Below are 21,675 nucleotides of genomic sequence, written 5' to 3'. Positions count from 1 at the left end.
CATCTTTTAGCTAGTTTGCGAAAAGGTGTCGTGCCGACATTTTTCCACCACGGTGCCATGCCCATCTAACCTTGTTTTCCCACGTCGAAGTGCGCCTTGATAACTAGTGCTGACATTTTTCTGCCACGTTGCCATGCCCATTTAACCTTTTTTTCCCATGTTGGCGTGCACCTTGATAACTAGTTTCTATTCTCGTGCATGAGTACTCTCTCTCTCTCACACACACAGCCCCAATGCATATCTTCCTCTACCAATATACTCCATCAATATACTCCAACAATATAGTCCATAATGAAGGCAGTGCTGTCCGGTCTCCTTGTGTCTTTTACGTCCAAAGCATTACCACTACAATGGAGAGCACTTCTCCACTCTTGTTCTCTTCTATGCAGACAATATATTTGAATCTGTTTTGTAGGATGTACCATTCAAGCCAAGGTATTTGGTGGCCTTCACGGTCGGTTTTCAGCAACGAGATATTATCAATGCTGCAATGGCCAAGGTCTCAACACACAGCTACGTTTTTGTAACGAAAAGTGCACGGGAACTGAAACCCATTTCTCGCGTGGCCTCTGATGTGATCTTGTTGCTGTCAGTTTTCCAAGAATTGGACAATTGTGCTCTTTCATTACGATGGGCGCACCAGTGAGTGGGAGCAATACGAGTGGGCGCAGCAAGTTATCCATATCAGTGCACGAAAACAAACGAAGTGGTCAGTATATCACCGTGTTCTTGCTGTTATCTAACGATAAAGGTTTGAAGCCTTCAACATACAAACATAAGTCAACATTCCTTCATAACTGGGTATGTCAATTTAATACCTAACACTATTGTGTGGATAGGTGGTTTGCAAAACGTTTCTTACATCCCGATGTGGTGGCGCCCTACGAGTACATCTTTATATGGGATGAAGACCTAGGTTTGGACAATTTCGATGCAGAAGCGTGAGTTTCTAGTTCTGCTAAATATATCTTGTTTCGGGAATCTGATAGTTTTTTGAATCCTGAGACGTGCGTAAGCTAATGAATGTTGCCATGTTTATGCTTCCTTGCTACCTTTCAAGATGCTGTCTTTAGAAAGTTTGCATGTCGTCTGATTTTGGTCATGCGTCTCTATGTTTTTGTTCAAGTAGGGACTGCATGGAAGGTATCGTGAAGACACTATAGAGGTCTGTCGTCTTTATTCAGTTTGTCTGCACATAATATTGTATCATAATAATATGAAAGGAGAGATTCACTTTGTGTTCTTACTTTGGTCCCAAATCTCTGCACACCTGATTTCAAGTGAGATTGGGTTTTGCTGGCATTAAATAGGTGTGTTGCTCGTTTTTTGTAAATGGCATCGCACTTTACAATTCTGATACACTTTGTTGGGCTATAAGAAAAATGCTTGGCACACTTATTTATTTAGGCATTTGATTCATCCCTACATCACGTATACTTTTAAGTTTTTTGCTTGTCACAATTGAAAGCGTCTCATTAATTAATCAGTATTTATGCCCTTAACAAGCATCGCTAACTGGTGATCTACTATCTATTATCTCAGGTTTCGTCTTCTCTAATATTGTTATCTTATGCAATTGAGTCAGCTGTGGTTGTCTTGAAGTTTTTAGATCTCATTGATAAAGTTCAAAACTTAATGCTCCTCTAACGTTAACAAGGGGCACTTGGATGATTGTCTATATGGAGACTACACATTTATATTTCCTCTTAGAACCTATCTGACCCATAGTCTGTTTCAGGTATATATATCTTGTCAAGAAACATGGCCTAGAGATCTCTCAACCTGCTGTAGAATCATCAGATGGAAAGGTGGTCTGGCAAGTAACACGGCGCTTAAATAACTCTGAAGTGCACAGGTAAGTACTCGAGCTTTTCTCTGTCAATTCAGTATCCTCCTTTAGTGTTCACGTTATTCGTTTGAAGGAGAGAGTAGTGAGTCTGAAGTACCAGCCTACTATTTCAGTCAGATTTTGCATTCAATATTTGATAGGTCTCTTTGCCAACCAGGAAGGATGGAAACTGCAAGGATCAGACCAAACCTCCATGTGCAGGGTATGCAACAGCTCCAAAATGGGGTTGCTTTAATTTCTTTTTTGTAGCCAAGCGATGGGGTTGAAGTATAAGTTTCCTCTTCGCTTTTCTTTGAGAAAGTTCAGAGAAAGGTTTTCAAGTTTTCAGAGAATGAGCTTCTTAGTTTATCTATCTTCTTAGACAGGTTTGTTGAGATCATGGCCCCTGTATTTTCAAGGACTGCATGGAAATGCAGCTGGCACCTTATACAGGTACAAATATAGCCATTCCTTATAGCTGACTTAGCTTGTTTCGCATGCTTTTTGAGAATGTTAGGGAACTTTATTAAAGATAGATCACACAGTGAATGTAAAGAGGATGTTCCCTGAAACAATTGATTAAGAAGTATTTCAAAGTGCCTTTTTGAGGGCTGCTCTTTACTTACATGATGGACTTATGTGGGCAATGTGGGCTCTTCAGAATGATCTGGTTCATGGTTGGGGTTTGGATTTTGCATTAGGGAGATGCGTGAAGGTAAGTCCGTAAAACGTTGAGACTTCAAGACTTTTCCATGTAGGAATTTGTGCCAATATCAATTTCCTTATGCGACCTTGTTGCACTTGGCTTAACATCGAAAATGTATTTGTGTATGCTGTCCTGCACTGCATGAATTTATGTGGATTTGTTGTTTAACGGCAGTGTAAAGGAAAGGAGCTTTGCACGATATTTTCTTTTAGACATTTGTTGTTTAACGGCAGTGTAGAGGAAAGGAGCTTTGCATGATATTTTCTTTTAGAAATTTGGGATAAGAGATATTTTGAGGCATCCTCCTTTTGTTTAATGACAAGGCAAAACACATTTATTGAAGGAACCTGATGCTCAGACCAAACAGGTTACAGTTCAGGTTTGTTATCGGATCCTCACTTTCAGAGGGAGCAGAACATGCCATATGAAGAGAGCAGAGACTAGGGGCCTTTCTGAAACAATCATGAAATAGCAAAGGGCTTTTCTAGTCATTTGTCTCCCATCCTTTTCTACAAAGAGACGAGTGAAAACATATAAATCCCAAATCTTTGCAATTTTTTATTAACAATTGTCGAAACTATCTTCTTGTTTCTGAGAAATGCAACCTCCTGAGATCATGAAGCAGGAGCTTGATGCAGACGTTTTGGTATTGGTATGCCTGCCTAATCTGAAATCACAATAGCCACTGAATATTAGGACCAACTATGCACCTCAGTGTACTAAGACAAAAGTGAACAAATCCAAGAAGTATGATCTTGACTTATGAACTGAGTAACACACTTTTGCTTCCAGATCTCCATTCAAAGGGGATGAGATTGAAGTAGCGGCATTGGTGAAGTGCAGCACAGACTCTTGATTTTGGCATTGTTGTTAGAGCAAATGTTTCTTAGTAGCTACTTCTTAAAACAATCCCCATGCTGGAGTTCTAGGATCTCCTCTATCTCCTGCAAGCATAGTCCAACATCAGTATACAAACATAGGTATTAGGGACACATTGTGTGTCGGCTAAGCTGGCAACCTCCAACCATAGTCCATTCCAGTTAAGGCTATGGATCCCATACCACACAGCCCTATCTGTGCACAGGTGTCATCAGGGAGACACATGCTTGGATGGGCTCTCAACTTAGCTGGGTATTCTTCAGAGGCTTCACTCCCGAGAATGACCCAAATGAGCACACGTGTCCTAATTGTCCCATGGTTAGGACACATGACCATAGGGTTAACCTGACCCCCACAACACTAGCCACGTTATGTCTATGTGTGGACATGACATTCTCCCCCCCTTATTCAGAGAAGGTCTGAGACATAAATTTTAGGAATTGGCGTCGAAGAGAATCCTTTCCACCTGACTTTCAGCCCTGGAACAATCCTGTTCCTAAGCGGTCATTCCATGTAATCCAGAAGGCGTTTTTTTTTTCCCCAAAGAAAGGAACCTTCTATTAATGCTTGAAAGATTTCATACAAGACAGCAGCCCCGAAGGTGTTGAGTATGGAAAAAACCGGAAAAGGCTGAAAGAAAGAAATCGGCCTGTTCCAAAGAAGCCTAGCTCACTGCCTAGGGGATCTCTGTAACTGGGGCTAACAGCCAAGTGGGGGGACTATACAGCCAGCGAAACCCTCGTGGGGGGAAGATGTAGAAAACTCCTGCAGGCCAAGCCTTGTAGAAACGAGCACGCTTCTCGATAGTCACCTTGGAGCCTGGAGTCCCACGCTCCCAAGTGGACCGTAGAGTGTAAATGATATCCTGCCAGATGGCAACTAGGGTAGCCGAGGGCGGAACCGGGTGCTCACCCATCACAAGATTGCAGCGAGCCACCCAAATGTTCCAAAGCCGTGATGCTGGCTACCACCTCCCAAACACTGTCCTCCCTAGGAGGAGGAGGAGGAGCTAGGCTGTCCAGAGGAACTGCCTTGTGGAGTGCAATCCTCTGGATGCTCTGATTCTGTCTCCGGTAGGCTGGGGAGATCTCATCAATCTGAAACGCGTGTCCTCCCTCTGTCAACCAAGCCACCATCCCCAGGTGTAGTCTCTATGAAGACTCTTCATATGTGTCATGATCTTGAGGGCTCCCATCCAGATCCTCGCTGCGCTACGGCAGCTCCAGAGAGAGTGCATGATAGTCTTCAGGACACCATCGGAGCAACAATGGCACTGCCCCTCCACTCGCATCTGCTCCAACCACGGTCCAATGGGCAAGCCTCCGTGGGCGGCCAGCCAGAAGAAGTATGAGATCTTCCTTGGCCGCAAGCTGGACCACAACCGCGTCCAAAACTTTGAGCAAACATCCCGGGGCACTCTCTGGATCACCCAATGCCTCTCCCCCGAGGGGGTCCACCTCGACGAGTCCATCTGAAGCCTCTTGCCAATCCTTGTGGTGTAGGAAAAGAAGGGCACCTCATCCATCGGCTCAGCTAGGCCGCCCCAGTAGGGCTAGAACCACTCTCTCCGATCCCACTGGACCTCCCTCAAGGGTCTACCCTTCCACAGCCAAAGGCGCCATCTAGAGGCGTCCTGCTTTGAGATGTTGGGAGGGTCAATGTGCCACTCCTTCCCCAAACGTCCCACCACTCTGATCATCTGCGAGTGAATCCCATCAAGACTCCCATCCATCTCGGGGTCTCTCTCAGTGAGTGGCTGAAGTAGGCTGAGAGAGAGGCTGAAGTAGGCCTCCAGGTCCTACACGGAAGAAGCCGGGTGCGTGCTGCCTCGCTGCATCAACATCCTCAAGGGAACACCAGTACGGGAAAACTGCCCCAACCATCTGTTGTCTCTCCAAATGTGAAGTCCTTCCCACCAAGACTCAAGAATGGCTAAGTCAATCTCGCCCATCCGCTGCCTTGCCCCTCGCAGATGCGCTAGGGCGTCAAGCCTCGCCTCTGCCTCCATAGGTAATCTACTCCAACGGCCAAAGGACCTTGATGGACCACTGTCCCACTGTGCCCAACCAATGTGAGTCCGCTGACTGAGCATATGTCCCTCTTGATCTTTGATCTCTAGGTGCCATATGAGGGGTTGGCGCTCAAACTCCTCTCTGCATCTGGGCGGAGCACGGATGAGACCCCCTGCTAGTCTCTGCCAGACCCTGTGAAGGCTCCTCATCAGGAGGGAGCCCTTCCGCGTAAGGGGGGCCTCTGAGAAGATCCATCTATGTGAAGGCTGCCACTGTCCCCCAATGCGTGGGGTGTTCCTTAGAAGCCCTCGTTGTAAGAGGAGCTTCCAAGGCTCTGCACCTGGGGTGAGGCCACGAACCACCAACTTGCCCAGAAGGGATCTGCTCTACATCTTTGGATCAATGATACTCAAGCCTCCCAGTGCCTGCGGCATGATCACCGTCTGCCAAGCTACTCGGGCCCTAGTGTTCCTCGTGCCATCTGAACCTGCCCAAAGGAAATTCCGTACCAACCGTCGGAGCTGCCCAATGCATCCTCTGTGAAAGCACCAGCAATCCAAAAGGCATTTTAGTTCACGGGGTACATCATTGGACAGATCTTCCAATCTAATGAGTTCATCGTGAAAGACCAAGTTGTCTCTAGCACCTAGATCCTCTTTTAGTATATCGACATGAAAGACTGGATGTACTTAAGCTCCTCCAGGTAATTGCAGCTTGTAAGCCGCGGCGGTGGTCTTTTTAAGGATAAAGAACAGACCACGATAGTGATGAGATACCTTGTATATAGGGCCAGTGCACATTGCTTGAGAATCTTTTGGGATTCTCAAGTAAACTGGCTAGCCTTCTGAGAAAACTCGAGTGTCCACTTGAGAATCTTTTGGGATTCTCAAGTAAGCTGGCTAGCCTTCTGAGAAAACTCGAGGTGTCCACTACTGATTAGCATAAAACTGCGATCTATCATGAACACTTTTTATGCTTTCCCTTGCCAACTGCAACATCTCTTGTTGCTGTTGCAACGAATTGGAAGCAGAGCTCATTTCGACATTTATGTAAGCCAAATACCCAAGGGGCTCTATGCTGGTATTCATACATCAGCATGAATGGACTATTCCGGGTTGCTGAATGGTTAGCACCATTGTAAGCAAATTCAAGCAAAGGAAGGTAATCTTTTCAATTAGACTGTCTTAGGGAAACATAAGCTCTTAGCATGTCTTCGAGCATCTGATTAACCTGCTCAGTCTGTCCATCCGACTTTGGATGATCAGCTGAACTCATGCTGAGTTGAGTATCCAATTTCTGGAACATTGCCTGCTCAGTCTGATTAACCTGCTCAGTCTGTCCATCCGACTTTGGATGATCAGACGAACTCATGCTGAGTTGAGTATCCAATTTCTGGAACATATCCCACTAGAATTGTAAAGCTGCTAAGTCACTGACTTTCAGCTGGCAAGTTATACAGGCTAAACAGCTTCTCAACAAACAGATGAGCAAGCTGGGTGGCTGTAGGTATGAATCTAGCCAATTTTGTGAGTCGGTCAATGATTGCCCATATTGCATCATGCCAGGAGAGGAATAATTGATGTTAGGTCTCATATTAGAGAGATAGTTGAGGCTGCGAATCAACCTGTAGTACTCTGTGATGTCCACCAGTCGAGACAAGTTGTCCTCCAACAGCTTTGCATTCACCTCCATTGTGTGCTGTAGTTTGCAATCCTCCATCTGATAAGCCTCCAGAATCTTTCAGGTCTACTTATTCTGTGAGGTAAATATTCTTGTCTCGACGCACCTCAATCCCAAGAAAGTGATGTAGTTCTGTCATCTTGAACTCTTCCTTCAAGAGTCCCTGGATCTCCTTGATCTTCTTCTCGTGATCATCTGTAACGATTAGATTGTTAACATGCAAAATCAACACGAATCTCTTACCTCCTTCCCAAAAGAGGTATAGATTGGCGTTTGAAGGACTTGTGAATGATCCACTCCGTCTGAAGTACTCATCAATGTGTGTATACCATGCCCTCGGGGTCTGTTTCAGTCCGTAGAGCGGCTTCTAGAGTTTTTACTGTTGGAGGTGATGGCCTTCACCCTTGTGCACGTGTAATAGGACATGGAAATACAAAGGAAAGGGGGGGAGCCCCCGCGGTGATGACACGTGTACACAAGGGAGATTTGCATCCCATAAGTCACTCCTACCTAAAGAAGACCCTTCAATATAAGTGCCTCTTGAGCCCTCCACAGTTTATCCCCTACCGGGACCTTTTGGGGGGATGTAGAGCTTTCACACGTGGCTATGGGGCAGGCTTGGGGACCCCGCACCCAGCGTGTATCCAGGTGACACGCGTCAGCTTCTGCGTGCACCAACATTTGGTATCAGAGCCCCGGTTCGGGTGGCAGCGGTTGCGCAGTTGAGGCGGGGCGTGGTGTCATTACTCTGGACCTGTGGGATTGTGTGCTTGTGCAGAGTTGTCGTGATCTGCACGGTTGGGCATTAAAAAAGTGTGACTCATTGTCAAGTGCCGTGATTGGTGGTGATTGTGGAAGTGCGGCGTGTTTCTGGGCGGCAGCTGTGTGCACTGACAGTTGTCTGTCCTGTTGACTGTGTGGTCTTTAAGGCACTTTGGGCAGCTTTGATTTGCTGACCCTGTGCGGTTTGTCCACGTGGCTTTGTGCTTGGATTTAATGCTTCAGGGTTCATCCATGGGGGGGTGTTGGAGGTGATGGCCTTCACCCATGTGCATGTGTAATGGGGGAGCCCCCGCGGTGATGACACGTGTACATAAGGGAGATTTGCATCCCATAAGTCACTCCTACCTAAAGAAGACCCTTCAATATAAGTGCCTCTTGAGCCCTCCACAGTTTATCCCCTACCGGGACCTTTTGGGGGGGCTGTGGAGCTTTCACACGTGGCTATGGGGCGGGCTTGGGGACCGTGCACCCGGCGTGTATCCAGGTGACATGCGTCAACTTCTGTGTGCACCAACATTTACACCTCTTCACCTGAAAGCAACTGAGAAGGCCGTTCCATGTACTTCATTCATTGTTGCTGTGTATTAGCAATGGTAAATCCTTACACTACTGATAACCATTCTACTAGTACCAAATTAGAGGATTTATCTGTGGGGAACTGAATACAAGAATAAGCTGACTATGAACCAACAGCTCAACAACAAACTTGAATTCTCTGCAAGGTGGCTGCTAGTTGAACATGCAAGTTAATGGGTGAGACACTAGGACTCCGTGTGCCATACAAGTGTGAACATTGGCTCATTTGGGGGATTCTTGGGACTGGGGCCCTTAGGATGGAAGTCCAGGCGTATGTCTCCCTAAATACATTGTATGTAGATGGGTCTGTGGTATGGGACGGGCAGCCTCACCTGGGAGTACGATGGTCCAGGGGTGGCTGGTCTCTAGCTCGGGGGTGATCCTTGCGAGGATCTATGACACACTAGCCACATTAGTTGTGTCTTGTGTTTGTGCATTGACTTTTGGTGGTCTTGTAGGTTAGCGTGAAGGCATAGTGAGCCGTAGATTCCCCGGGTTAGAGAGACTAACCTTGGGCTGTGTTGCGTTTGGTATCCATGCTTCTCTATCTTTTGGCTTAGGAGTGTCTGCTTGTTTGCTTTGAGTACCCTTGTGAAGTTACAATCTATGCAGAGTGAAAGTCTTGAGAAATTTGATGTTTGTGTAAGCCAATTACTGAGGTACCTTGTATCTTGTTTGGGCTGTAATCTTGACGAATGGTTGTAGAGGTTGTTTGTATATGGCTTCTGGTTGAAGTGCTTGGTTATGGAGATAGCCATGAGCAGCTAGAACTGGTGACTTGGCGAGACCATATGCATAGCTGTAGTTGCGAGCAGAGAAGCTCATAGATGCCGGTTGGATAGGATAGATAAGGTGCTTGTAAGGTAGGTGCATAAGGGGACTTATTGTGTAGCGGGAGATAGACTATCCTCACTCTCTGTCCTACTCAATACTAACTGCAACTGCAAGGTGATGCACTCAATACACAAAGTCATGTTGTGGATGTGAGAGAATCAGAGAGAGAGAATATAGTGGACCTCCGAAGAGAAAATAGATACAACTGAATAATGAATGCCCAAAGGGCTGAATACAATTGTATGAAGTGGCTGAAACCCTCACTGCAAAACTGGAAGACTAGACTACCTAGAGGAGGTGAATCCTCACTAGATCCCTGAAGAGGCTGAGGCTACCCTGCTGCGGGGAGGCCTGACTCAGCTGCTCTGAAGGCTTGAAGGCCTGAGGAGTGGATGAAGAATGAGGGCCAAAGGCTGCCCTTTTATAGGCTGATTAGTCAGCTTGGCCGATTGGTCAATGCCGACCATTGACTAGGTCGATAAAAAGGCAACAGCGACAAAAAAGTTAGTGCGTTGACTTTTGATTAAAAAAAGTCAACTCTGCATTTTTTGACCTGTGATGACATGGCGATGATTGCCCATTGAATGTGTGCTGATTTTTGATTGCACACGGCTGCCTGAATGGCTGTACGGACGCCTGCGTGGCCGTTGACCTGGCTGCCTGCACTGGCAGTAGCTAGCATGGCCACGGGCGTGTGGATGCCCGTGACATATTGTGAGCCATGTAGGGAGCCAAAACCGATGAAAGCTTGAGCAGGTCGTGGTCAGACAAAGGCAGCTGATTCTAAGGCAGCAAGACATTGAAGATGACTCATGCATGTTTTGGTTGGCTCATAGACTCTAGAAGTGTTAAGGCAGTGGATCCGTTTGAATCTCTTCGTGCATGCATGCGCTTGTTGTTTGTATGGAATGCATGTAAAGATCTCTAGAAGCTGCACATGTGTGAGGCTCCATGTGGGACGCATCCAAGTGTGCATGGTTGTGTGAGAGTATGCATGCAAACATGCATTGTGGTAATCTTAGAGTAGTGATGGAAACCGTGATAGGGTTTGTATGTATACACTTTTGGATGATGGTATTGTACAGCAACCAATGGCTTCACTCTGCTGCTTGCTCTCATGCCTTGTAAACACTATCTTGTTTACAAGCTCTTGTCAAATTGTTTCCTCTGGCTAGAGCATTTGTCACTACATTCTTCTTTTTGGGTGGTATGCAATATAGATTGAAGACATTAAGCCCATTTGATGCGTCTGAAAGACACCATAGGCTACAAGGATGGAGGTTTTTCCAAATCATGGACAGTTTTAGTTGGAGCAAGGTTTTTACTCTCTCAAACACTTCCACGAATGGACAGCTTGTTACTTCAAAAGGTAAGGATATGGACTTTGACACTGGATGCATTGAAACTAAAAGCTCAAAAGTGATCATGGTGATTCTATGCTAGAGAACATAGGGTACTCTACATCTTTTGGAGTTCTCTCCATCAAAGGTGAATAGGGAAAGTCACACATCCAAGTTCAATTACTAGCAATGATATTGTAGGGTAATTAAATGGCTTCGCTCTGCTGCTTGCTCTCACATCTTGTTGGTGCTTTCTTGGTTACAAGCTCTTGTCAAATCGCTTCCTCTAGCTAGAACATTTGTCACCACAATCTTCTTTTTGGGTGTAAGAAATCCTAGATTTACTATATTTAGAAATGTGCTAAGGAACAGAATGGAGACTGAAATAGCCGAGAACAAGGAATATTTGTATTGCTTGAATGTCTGTAGTGTGTCATCCATACAATTGGGCCTCTCTTATATAGAGAGTGAAGAGTCACACATGAAAAGGTGTGTGCTCCAAAGTGTATGTGCATGAAGAGGTGTGTAGCCCTTGTGAAGGGTGTGACCCTTGATGAGAGGGTACATTACAATGGTAGTGTCTCTTCAATAGAATGTCTCTTGTGAAGGGTTGTGCCTCATAGGAAGTGTCTCGTCGAAAGGGCATACCCTTCCACAAGTGTCCATTCATCAAACCATCCATAAGTCTAAGGTATAGAGAAAGGAATACGTCACAGATCATGACATTCCCTCCCACTGAAAATAAGAGCGTGGTGGAGATACTGAACTGGTGTAGAAAATATCACGGTAAATTCTGAAAATACTGCTGCAAAATGTCAGGGTACTGCTGTAAGTCTTCATCAGATTGCCAAGTAGCGTCGGAGTCGTCTAGATCTCGCCAAAGAACAAGAAATTCCGTGATAAGTCGATGTCGAGTCTCTCACTGTCGATGGTCCAGAATACGCCCAGGAATAAGAACATAATCGTCTTCGATTTTTGGGACATAATCACCTGCAGGAGGAACTGCTTCATCGCTTGGAATGTACGTCTTTAGCCAAGAAATATGAAATGTCGGGTGGATTTTACCCCATGATGGTGGTAATTCCAATTTGTAATTTAAAGATGAATTTTTCTTGACGATCCGGAAAGGTCCATAGTATCTTGGTCGCAACTTAGGAAACACAGACTTGACCGTCTTGTAGCGATGTGGGGCTACAAATAATAGCACCATGTCACCAGTTTCAAATTCCAGGTGACGTCTATGTTTGTTGGCGGACCGTTGATACCGCTCTTGCGCTTTTCACATATGATCCCTGACTTGGAGTAGAATGTCTTGCATTTCTTGAACCAGTTGATCAGCTAGGGCCACTTGATGTTGAAGTACAAAATTCGTTGATACAATCGGAGTGTGTCCATAAGCTGCTTGGAATGGAGTCATGCTGATGGCACTATGGAAAGAGTTATTATAAGCAAACTCAAGGAGTGGTAGATACTCTTCCCAAGCTGCTAGGCGTGATTGAATATAATGTCGGAGCATTTCTTCCAGAACTTGGTTGACTCTTTTAGTCTGGCCATCTGATTTTGGGTGGTAGGCTGAACTGTACAGTAGAGTTGTATCCAAAGATTCGAATAGAGAAATCCAATAGTGACTGGTGAACTTCGGATCTCTGTCGGAAACGATAGTCTTGTGCAATCCATGGTGTCGGAAGATGTGTTGTATGAAGAGTTTGGCGATGTCCGGAGCCGGTGCACTTCTTTTGCAAGCAACAAAGTGTGCCATTTTTGACAAACGATCAACAATTACCATAATCTGAGTGTTACCTTTGGAGAATCGTGGTAGTGTTGTAATAAAATCCATGGAAATACTTTCCCACCTTTCAGTTGGAACTGGAAGAGGCTGAAGAAGTCCTGCTGGAAGTCGTCGGCTTGCTTTCATTTGTTGACAAGATAAGCAAGATGTAACCATTTTGATGACGTCGCTTTTCATTTGAGGCCAGTAGTATGTTGCACTGAGTAACCTGTAAGTCTTGTTGATGCCTGGATGGGCAGCATAAGGAACTACATGATGCTCTTTTAACAAAAGATGTCGAACATCCTTGTCATGTGGTACACAGACGTGATCTTGATAATACAGAAGGTCGTCCGTATAAGAATAGGATGAGAAAATCTTCTGTTCAGAAGTCGAAGGTTGATCTTTTGAAAGAACTTGTACTGCTGTGCTGAAGTCTTTATCATTGAGGTACTTCCCTTTGAATGAATTTGGTACATCCACAGATAATGTAGAGATTACCGTATCTGATGCTAGAGTTAACCTGCTGAGAGCATCTGCAACTACATTGCGTTGTCCTGGAATGTACTTAATGGTCATGTGAAAGTTGGCCAGAAACTCAACCTAGCGTGCTTGTCGAGCGTTCATTACTGGCTGAGTAAAGATATACTTTAGAGAGTGATGGTCTGTTTTTACCACCGAGTCGGCTCCCATGAGATAATGTTTCCAAGAGCGACAAGCATGTACAATGGCAAGAAACTCCTTATCATAAACCGGGTATTGGGTTTGGATATCGGAATGTTTATGGCTGTCAAAAGCAATAACTCTGCCTTCTTGCATCAAGACTGCTCCTGTAGGGATGTCAGAAGCATTGGTCATGACCTCAAACGGAAGGTTTGGGTCAGCAATAGCCATAACAGGTGTGGTAGTGAGTGCTTGCTTGAGTTGTTGGAAACTATACTCTGTTTCGGAAAGCCACTCAAAAATTGCCGTGCTTGTCAATAATTCGGACATAGGAGCTGCAATATCGGAGAACTGATAGACCTTTGTATGGTAGAAGTTTGCCAATCCGAGAAAAGAGCGGGCATCATGAACATTCTTAGGAGTAGGTAGGTTTCGGATTACCTCGACCTTCTTGGGATCCACAGAGATGCCTTGAGCTGAAATAACATGTCCCAAATATTTCGAGTTGGGTTTTGAAGAACTCACTCTTCTCAACGTTGATGTAGAGAGAATTTGCGCGGAGAACTTCGAAAACTTGGTGAAGATGTTGTTTGTGCTCATGTAAGGATCTGCTGAAAACGAGGATGTCATCGAGGTAAACGATGACGAACTTATCGAGAAAAGGCCTGAAGATGTCGTTCATTAGTGTCATGAATGTGGCCGGGGCATTGTTTAATCCAAAAGGCATGACCAAACATTCATAGTGTCCATACTTAGTTCGAAAAGCTGTCTTATACTCATCGCCTTCTCGTATGCAAATTTGATGATAACCTGAACGAAGATGAATCTTTGAGAATTGTGTTGCGTGTAGAAGTTGATCGAAGAGGTCATCGATGCGACGCAGAAGATATAGGATGTGGTCCAAGTCACTGGAAGGGCACGTGACACAAAAGACCCACAATGCAGAAGCTGTGAAATGGGCTGGTTGTGCAATCTGAACACGATATTGTGTGATAGATGATGCCTGAGGTGTCCTTGAAGGGCTGAGGCATTACCAGGGGTTTCCATGCTTTAAGGAGGGGGCTTTCATTTGCTGTAATTTGATAATAAGCAGCAAATAACAATATGAAAGAGAATCCTTAGAAAAAGAATAGAAAGAATCCACCTGGCATAGATTAGATTTGCCAATTAGTTGCATAGAAAAGGCCTGAAGATCTATGTCCGGAGGTCCATGTTGCTGTCTTTGCAAGTCCACGTGGATATGTGAACAAGAAACAGGTGCTTGGTGAGACTTGCGAGGCAGATAGGGCGTTGGCAGAGGCATTTTGCAGACTGCGTGGAATTTGGCGCACTTTTCCAGCGTTGAAGTCTGCGCTGTGTGCGGAGAGCAGGTCGGCGTGTCTATGAGTGATAGATGATGCCTGAGGTGTCCTTGAAGGGGCTGAGGCATTACCAGGGGTTTCCATGCTTTAAGGAGGGGGCTTTCATTTGCTGTAATTTGATAATGAGCAGCAAATAACAATATGAAAGAGAATCCTTAGAAAAAGAATAGAAAGAATCCACCTGGCATAGATTAGATCTGCCAATTAGTTGCGTAGAAAAGGCATGAAGATCTCTGTCTGGAGGTCCATGTTGCTGTCTTTGCAAGTCCACGTGGATATGTGAACAAGAAATAGGTGCTTGGCGAGACTTGCAAGGCAGATAGGGCGTTGGTAGAGGCGTTTTGCAGACTGCGTGGAATTTGGCACACTTTTCCAGCGTTGAAGTCTGTGCTGTGTGCTGCGTACTGTCGGAGAGCAGGTCTGGCGTGTCTATGAGTGATCGTTAAAACGTGGGTTTAAGAACCCTTGGGTAGTCTCGGGTTAGGCCTTGGGTGTAGGGCTGGTTGCCCTTTTTAGGCCCTCTAGGTACCCTTTTGTAGGTTGGTGCTTGGTGCCAAATGGTGTGCCTATTCTAAGGGGTATGACCCTTGGGATAGGTGTACCTTTTCATGAAGGGGTGTAAGCCTATTTTAAAGAGGGGTGTCCCCACACGAAAAGATGTGTCCTTTTTTCCACGATGGGGTGTGTCCCTTGGGTGAGTCGTCAAAAACTCTTCATCAAAAGGTGCGTCCCTTGGTTTTGGGACAGCCCAAGCACATCAAAAGACACGATTTTTGCCATGTCCATTCACATCCACGATGGGGTGTGTCCCTTGGGTGAGGAGTCAAAAACTCTTCATCAAAAGGTGCGTCCCTTGGTTTTGGGACAGCCCAAGCACATCAAAAGACACGATTTTTGTCATGTCCATTCACATCAACTCGTGATGTGAGGGAGATGGAGAGGCCACTGATGACTTAGGTGGGGTTGGCGCTAAAAATTTTAACGCTCATTCTCTCCATCTCTTCCATGCACCAAAGTGTGTGGATATCCTTCTAGTGGAAGTAGATGTGTATCAGATAGGTGCTAGAAGGTGGGGGGCATTTGTTGGAAAGGTCACCTCCCCATCTGTAAGGCCCCCAAATGAGGAGAGCGTGGGGGAGGGAGACCTAGGGCAGGATGTGCCCAAGAGGAAAAGAAGAGAGGGGGCTGCCACATGGGCAGCACCTCACATCAAAGAACATGGAAGGTACTTGGAGCTAGGATGGATCTGCATGGCGCTGACATCAGCAGTGTATGGAATTGCACGGCGCTGGAGAAGAGCCTGGCAGAGGGCAGAACCAGCAGGACAAACAGGCGCTGACATGGCAGGTCAGGAGGGCAGGTGTACAGGGCTGCATGGGGCCTGGTAGAGCAGCAAATGGGGCTGCCAGTGGGCAGAGGCATGCCTTATATAGGCTGGGCCCTTGCCTTGATTGGAGGGCCACAAGCCCTAAAAGTGTGGGCCATAAAGGCCTAGTTTTGTTAGCCCTTAAAGGGCTGGTTGGGCTGAGCCAACCAGGTCGGTTGGGCCAGCCAACCTGGTCTGTCCAGTCGGCCCAGATTGGGACAGACTGGTCGGGTTTTTGACAGGCCCCTAGGCCTATAAAAGGAGGGGCTTCATGCCCCATTATCCATCCAACATCCAGCAGAAAGTGGAGCAGACAGGAGCAGCCTGAAGGCATTCCCTTTGGCCTCATCTTGGAGGTAAAGGAGAGTTGAAGGAGTGCTGCAGACTCAGTTCCCTAAGGGCTGGGACCTTGGCAGTCTTCTAGGGCAGCAAGGTGTTGTGATCATCATACCTTCTGGAGCAGCCATTCACAAGCAGGTTGGAGCAGTGGAACAGGGACCTGTGTGCTGCAGACAAAGCTTGGCAGGGGCTGCCCACCTAGGCTGATTCACAGGCAGTAAGGTCGTGAAGAAAACACTGGACGGAAAGTCTACAGACGCTCGAGGTGGAGCACGTGGACTCGAGTCTAGAGATAGCCAGCTGATTGGAGAAGGACCTTGTGGTTAGATCAGAGGACCACACCATTGGCGGGACTCTGGATCTATCTCTTTTGTATTGTGTCCATAGTTTTGGACGGAAATATATATTTTGGTGGTTTCTCTATCTGGCTGGTTCATTGTCTATTGATGAGTCTGCACACCTATTTGAATGCACATAAGTAAAGAAGTTTGTGATTCCACACCCACACCACACTGTGTGAGCTCCTGGGCATTACTATAAGTCTTCCGCTGTGCGTACCCTCTGTTGGGTCGTTTCTAACAGAATTTCCTACAGGCAGGAGCGAAATTTGCTCTGATACTACTGTAAGAAATCCTAGATTTACTATATTTAGAAATGTGCTAAGGAAAAGAAAGGAGACCGAAATAGCAGAGAACAAGGAATATTTGTATTGCTTGAATGTCTGTAGTGTGTCATCCATACAGTTAAGCCTCTCTTACTTAGAGAGTGAAGAGTCACACATGAAAAGGTGTACTCCAAAGTGTATGTGCATGAAGAGGTGTGTACCCCTTGTGAAGGGTGTGACCCTTGATGAGAGGGTACATTACAATGGTAGTGTCTCTTCAATAGAATGTCTCTTGTGAAGGGTTGTGCCTCATAGGAAGTGTCCCGTCGAAAGGGCATACCCTTCCACAAGTGTGCATTCATCAAACCATCCATAAGTCTAAGGTATAGAGAAAGGAATACGTCACAGATTGTGACATTGGGTTGATATGCAATAAAGATTTGAACGCATAAAGCCCATTTGACGTGTCTGAAAGACACATAGGCTGCAAGGATGGAGGTTTTTCCAAACCATAGACAGTTCCAGTTGGAGCAAAGGTTGCTATTCTCTCAAAGACAAAGTCATGTTCCATGAATGGAGAGGTTGTTACGTCAAAAGGTAAGTAACGGAGAGCAATACAAAGTTCTGGCTGAATCTCTTAGCTGCACATACCCAACAAAGATCCGAACTAGTGAATCTTCTTTGGAGTAGGCCGGTCTTTGAGATCATATAGGCCGAATTGAGGGGTGGAATGGACTACATTAATAATAGGAGTAGGTCTTGCCGAGGAAGCACATGGGGGGTCCCTCTTGCTTGGCCCTTTGTTTTGATGAGAAAGCAGACATCCCTTCTTGCTTTGTCCTTTGGTCTCTGTAGCTTATTTTTTCCTAGAGGTCCAAGCATGCTGGGGCACTTCTAAGATGATGACCAACTTCTGCATCTTTGCATTGAAAGCATCTTTTTTAAATGAGCTTGTTTCCGCCCTCTTTTGACATTGGCTCATTGAGACATAATGCTCGAAAGGATTCTTTCTTTGCTATTAAGGATAGTTTTGTGATTGTGTCAATCCATGCAGAGAACGTCGGGTACTTTACGTCTTTTGGAGCTCTCTCTATCCGAAGATGATTGGGAGAATTCACACCCAACATCTTGGGTACGGCCTTCTGCAAATCCAATTACTAGCAAGCTGGCTGCCTATGCACATACTCGATTGGGTGAGGAGGAGTTTTGAGTTGTATACTTTTACACCTTGGGTTGGGTGGACTTTTGAGGTCTATACTGAAGGATGGTTAGGGGGGAATGAAACTCATGACCCGTTTGTATGATATGTGCTGCAACAGCACTAGGCTACTGCCTTAAAAGCTTCTTTGTTGTAATATTAGAAGTGAGAATCTCTTTGATGTATAGGCTTCGTTAGTATTATTGAATCTTCTCAGATGTGGTTCTTTTACATTTTCAGCAAGCATGATAGGGAACAAATATTTCAAGTGCATAATGAATGCTTGCTTGGCGTTTGCTTAATACTTAAGAAGCTTATCTTCCTCACTGTCGTTCTGAATTCAAAGTTTCCAAATACACCTAGGAGCTACATACGTCTCTTTCTGATGAAGATTGTTCAAAATCACATCTTTCCTCGATATTACCAATATGATTTGGTCCCACCAAAACCATAAAAATAACACAGCTCAAAGATCTACATGTGAGTCCTCCTACGGTAGTCCTATGTGTGCTTTGCTACCTCATGATAGACTTGAAGGTGCCAATATTGTATCTTCTATCAAGGGACCATTTAGATCTCTTGAGAGGCAATATTTACCAGAGTGTTGCCATTCTATCAGAGTTATTTTGACAGAGAAACGGTCCTTTTCTTGAGTAGTCATTGGTTTCAGTATGCCACTGTATCATATGAGAGTCAAAGGGATATGCACTAATATTAAGCAGGGCATTTTTATTCTTTGGGGGGTGGATATAATTTTGGGCTCATATTTTAGGGGAAAAGGTAAAAAAGGGCTCATATCAGGAGGTCGTAAAAATAAATAGTTCACCATTTCGATGATTATCTTGAATTTTATGGACTCATTGAAAATATATTTCAATCATAATAATCTTCCTGGATACCATCATTTATCCTGATATTTCCAATACGTCGCAGGGTAGTGGTAGAATATTGCCCTGCCACGTATATCAGGATAAATGATGGTATCCAGGCAGATTATCATGAATGTTAAATCCTGTATTCAAATGTTATTGCATATTTTGCACGTAATAGACTTGATTGTTCACCTTTAACGTTTATCATCAATTTAGGTGGTGTGGGAGCCAGATTGCAACATTCATAAAATCCTTGATGTTAAAGTCATCTAAAATTATAAGTATTTGGCCAGCCTGCAGAGGAGAAGATTGGAGTCGTGGATGCCCAATGGATATTGCACAAGCGTCTCCCCACTTTGAACAGCCAGGTAGCGGTTCCATTATTCTTTTAAATGAATAAATTCATTTGGTTGATCAGTTTCCATCAACCTGCCATCTGTTAAAAAGCTTAGGAATCTGTTTACTTTTTAGAATTAAGGCGCTACATCTTGTATACCTTGTACTGTAAAATAGAAGACCACCTTCTGGGAAACTCTTTATACCAATATTTTAAGTTTGTGCATAATTACAAAGTCCATTTTTAAAATTGATCCGGGCATGTATTACAATTTTTGAGCCTTATTGTCCCAATCCAGCTATGAGCAGATTTGTGAACTATCCTCAAACATGGCACAACCGATTTCAGAAAATGCAAACCTTGTATGTGCTCGATATCATGACAATGCCAAAGCATAAAAATAGGGATGTATTGTAGATTAAAGTGAGAGTTTGTGGTGGTTTTTTTAAATATGTCAAATAATATTAGAGAATCCCACAAACCTTTAGGAGTGGTATAAATCATGTTCTCTACTAAAGGTTTGGAAGTTAGTTAACAAGCTTTGAGTTTATTCGACTCTGTTACTGATTAGATACAATGTCTTAAGAGCAAATGGTCAGTTCAATTCAAACTCAGATTCCTGCATCTTTCCTAAATAAGTAATTTGTAAGAATTCCATGTACATTGTTGCAGGGAGAAACCATTGGCGGAAAAACTGAAGGGCAAGCGGTAAACTTTTTGAGTGATTTCAGCAAAGCATCAAAAAATAAATGAATTCTTTGACCCTAATTGCTGAACGTAAAAACCTATCAAGCCATGTTCCATCAGTGAAAAATGACAGGTGATTTTCTTAAATTCCATCAGGTGCACGACAGGTGTGTGCATGAACACAGATTGTTTCGCGAACGATTGGGACAAGCTGACGAAGAAGCCTTAAAGGAACAAAAGGCACACCCATCTGCAGGAGAGTGAAGCTCCAAGCTTACTCTGCAAATTTCAGATGCGTCCAGAATTGGCTTCAATTACCAGCCCAACTTGGTTTATCTTGATCTAAGCTCCACGATAATCTTTTTTATGCATATGTGTGGAACAAGTTGAACATTCAGCTAACTAAACTTAAGAGTCTGTTAGTTGCCATTGAAAACTGAAGGGGTTTTCGCTTAGATACGGTTTTCCTCAAGGGGAGGTATTACATTCTCACTAACCTTGTGGGGGAATTGTTTTACCTTTTTTTGGGTAATTCACCTTAGAAACTATATCCATCTAGTTTGGCTTATACTTTCTCCAAGACCATTCACGTGAAATTGGCTGTATATATTAACAGTTTGTTTAAATGCTATTCAGCTAGCATGAGAAACATCCAATGTGAAACCACCCAATCTTTCGAGTTTTGTAGGTCATGGCACGTGCACCTGAAAAGTTTTCATTCTTGTCTACTTTTATTGTGCATGTCTATATTACGGGTCCTCCAAAGTTGGCATTTCCCATTTCCATTTGACGGTTGTTCTTGCCCTCCCTACCTTAAGTTTGCTTTTGGGCTTCAAAAAATTTCAGAGTCATCTATTAAATAGATGTGTGTGTTTTCCAGCCGGGGCTTTGCTATATGCAATTGCTATGAATGCTTGAAGGGAAGAAGACAAATTGATTCCCCCCCCCCTCTCCCCCCCCCTCTCCCCCTTCTCTCTCTCTCTCTCTCTCTCTCTCTCAAAAATAGACAAAAAATTAGCATCATATATTCAGGCCTAGAAGTCACATGCAACTACAAATTGAATGCTTGTAAAAGAGGGGGAGAAGGCACTCTTTAAAAGTGAAAGTTGAACTTAAATCCCACAAAGGGTCAAAGAATGGTACAAAGAGGGTTTGATTAGTTGTAGAAATGGGGAACATATAATGAGTATATATTGGAAAAGTGCTAGCAGTAAAGGATACGTCATGATGGATAGGATATGAATCGAATTGAAAGAAGAATGACATCGAATAGAAAGGACTTTAAGCCATCGTGTTCTATGGAGGGAAAAATAATTTTCAAGATAGGATTGCTATGCTTGAAACTTAGATTATATGTAGGTAATGGTCAATTCTCATGATCTAGATATTATTTGGAAGAGAGGATATGGTACTATGTACGGGAGCATCAAGGGTGAAGCTCATTTACTACACTACTATAGCACCTACGAGTATATTAAAGTAAATTCGACATTACTTGTAGCCTCTTATGCAATTTCTCTGAATTGTAGTTGCATCTTGGATGTGAAGCACGAAAGGAACATTAAAAAATTTGGCGTTAGAAAACAAGAGTGCATGATTGTGTGTGGGCATTGCCTCCTAATATATTGGAGGTGAACATATCTTACATATATAGAACACCTCTTAGACATACTTAGAGCTTATGGTCTAATTTACCTTGACATGACCTAAGCAACATTTTTAAAAAGAAAATTACATGTGGAAATTCACAAAGGAGAATCCAAACTCTCCACTGTAGCACTTGCTCTAAGGAGGCAATGCTAACAAATGAGTAAGAGTATATCCATTGATTTCATAATATTT

At 44.3% G+C, this 21,675-nt stretch overlaps 1 protein-coding gene across 2 annotated transcripts; it reads left to right on the top strand.

Moving 5' to 3' along the window:
- Positions 1-234: 234 nt before the first annotated feature.
- On the top strand, positions 235-20,218 carry LOC147889286 (uncharacterized). 2 transcript variants are annotated; one of them, XM_087391913.1, is made up of 10 exons: positions 235-499; positions 594-709; positions 840-941; positions 1,739-1,855; positions 2,007-2,051; positions 2,215-2,281; positions 2,490-2,543; positions 19,103-19,177; positions 19,819-19,854; positions 19,990-20,218. In XM_087391913.1, the coding sequence occupies exons 1-10, from the start codon at positions 491-493 to the stop codon at positions 20,095-20,097; spliced, it is 729 nt and encodes a 242-aa protein (XP_087248039.1). In that variant the 5' UTR covers positions 235-490; the 3' UTR covers positions 20,098-20,218. The 2 variants fall into 2 exon arrangements, with proteins under 2 accessions (XP_087248039.1, XP_087248040.1); XM_087391914.1 differs by lacking the exon at positions 19,819-19,854.
- The last annotated feature ends 1,457 nt before the right edge of the window (positions 20,219-21,675 follow it).

This window comes from Dipteris shenzhenensis, chromosome 20, assembly GCF_047967505.1.
Source record: "Dipteris shenzhenensis isolate YYH24624 ecotype China chromosome 20, Dip_SZ_1.0, whole genome shotgun sequence".
NCBI classification, from domain to species: Eukaryota; Viridiplantae; Streptophyta; class Polypodiopsida; order Gleicheniales; family Dipteridaceae; genus Dipteris; species Dipteris shenzhenensis.
This window is presented reverse-complemented; position numbering and strand designations above follow the sequence as displayed.

Coding starts and splice junctions, on each gene's coding strand:
- LOC147889286 (XM_087391913.1), top strand. Junction 710..839: donor GCACGAAAACAAACGAAGTG/GTCAGTATATCA, acceptor TTGTGTGGATAG/GTGGTTTGCAAAACGTTTCT. Junction 1,856..2,006: donor AATAACTCTGAAGTGCACAG/GTAAGTACTCGA, acceptor TTTGCCAACCAG/GAAGGATGGAAACTGCAAGG.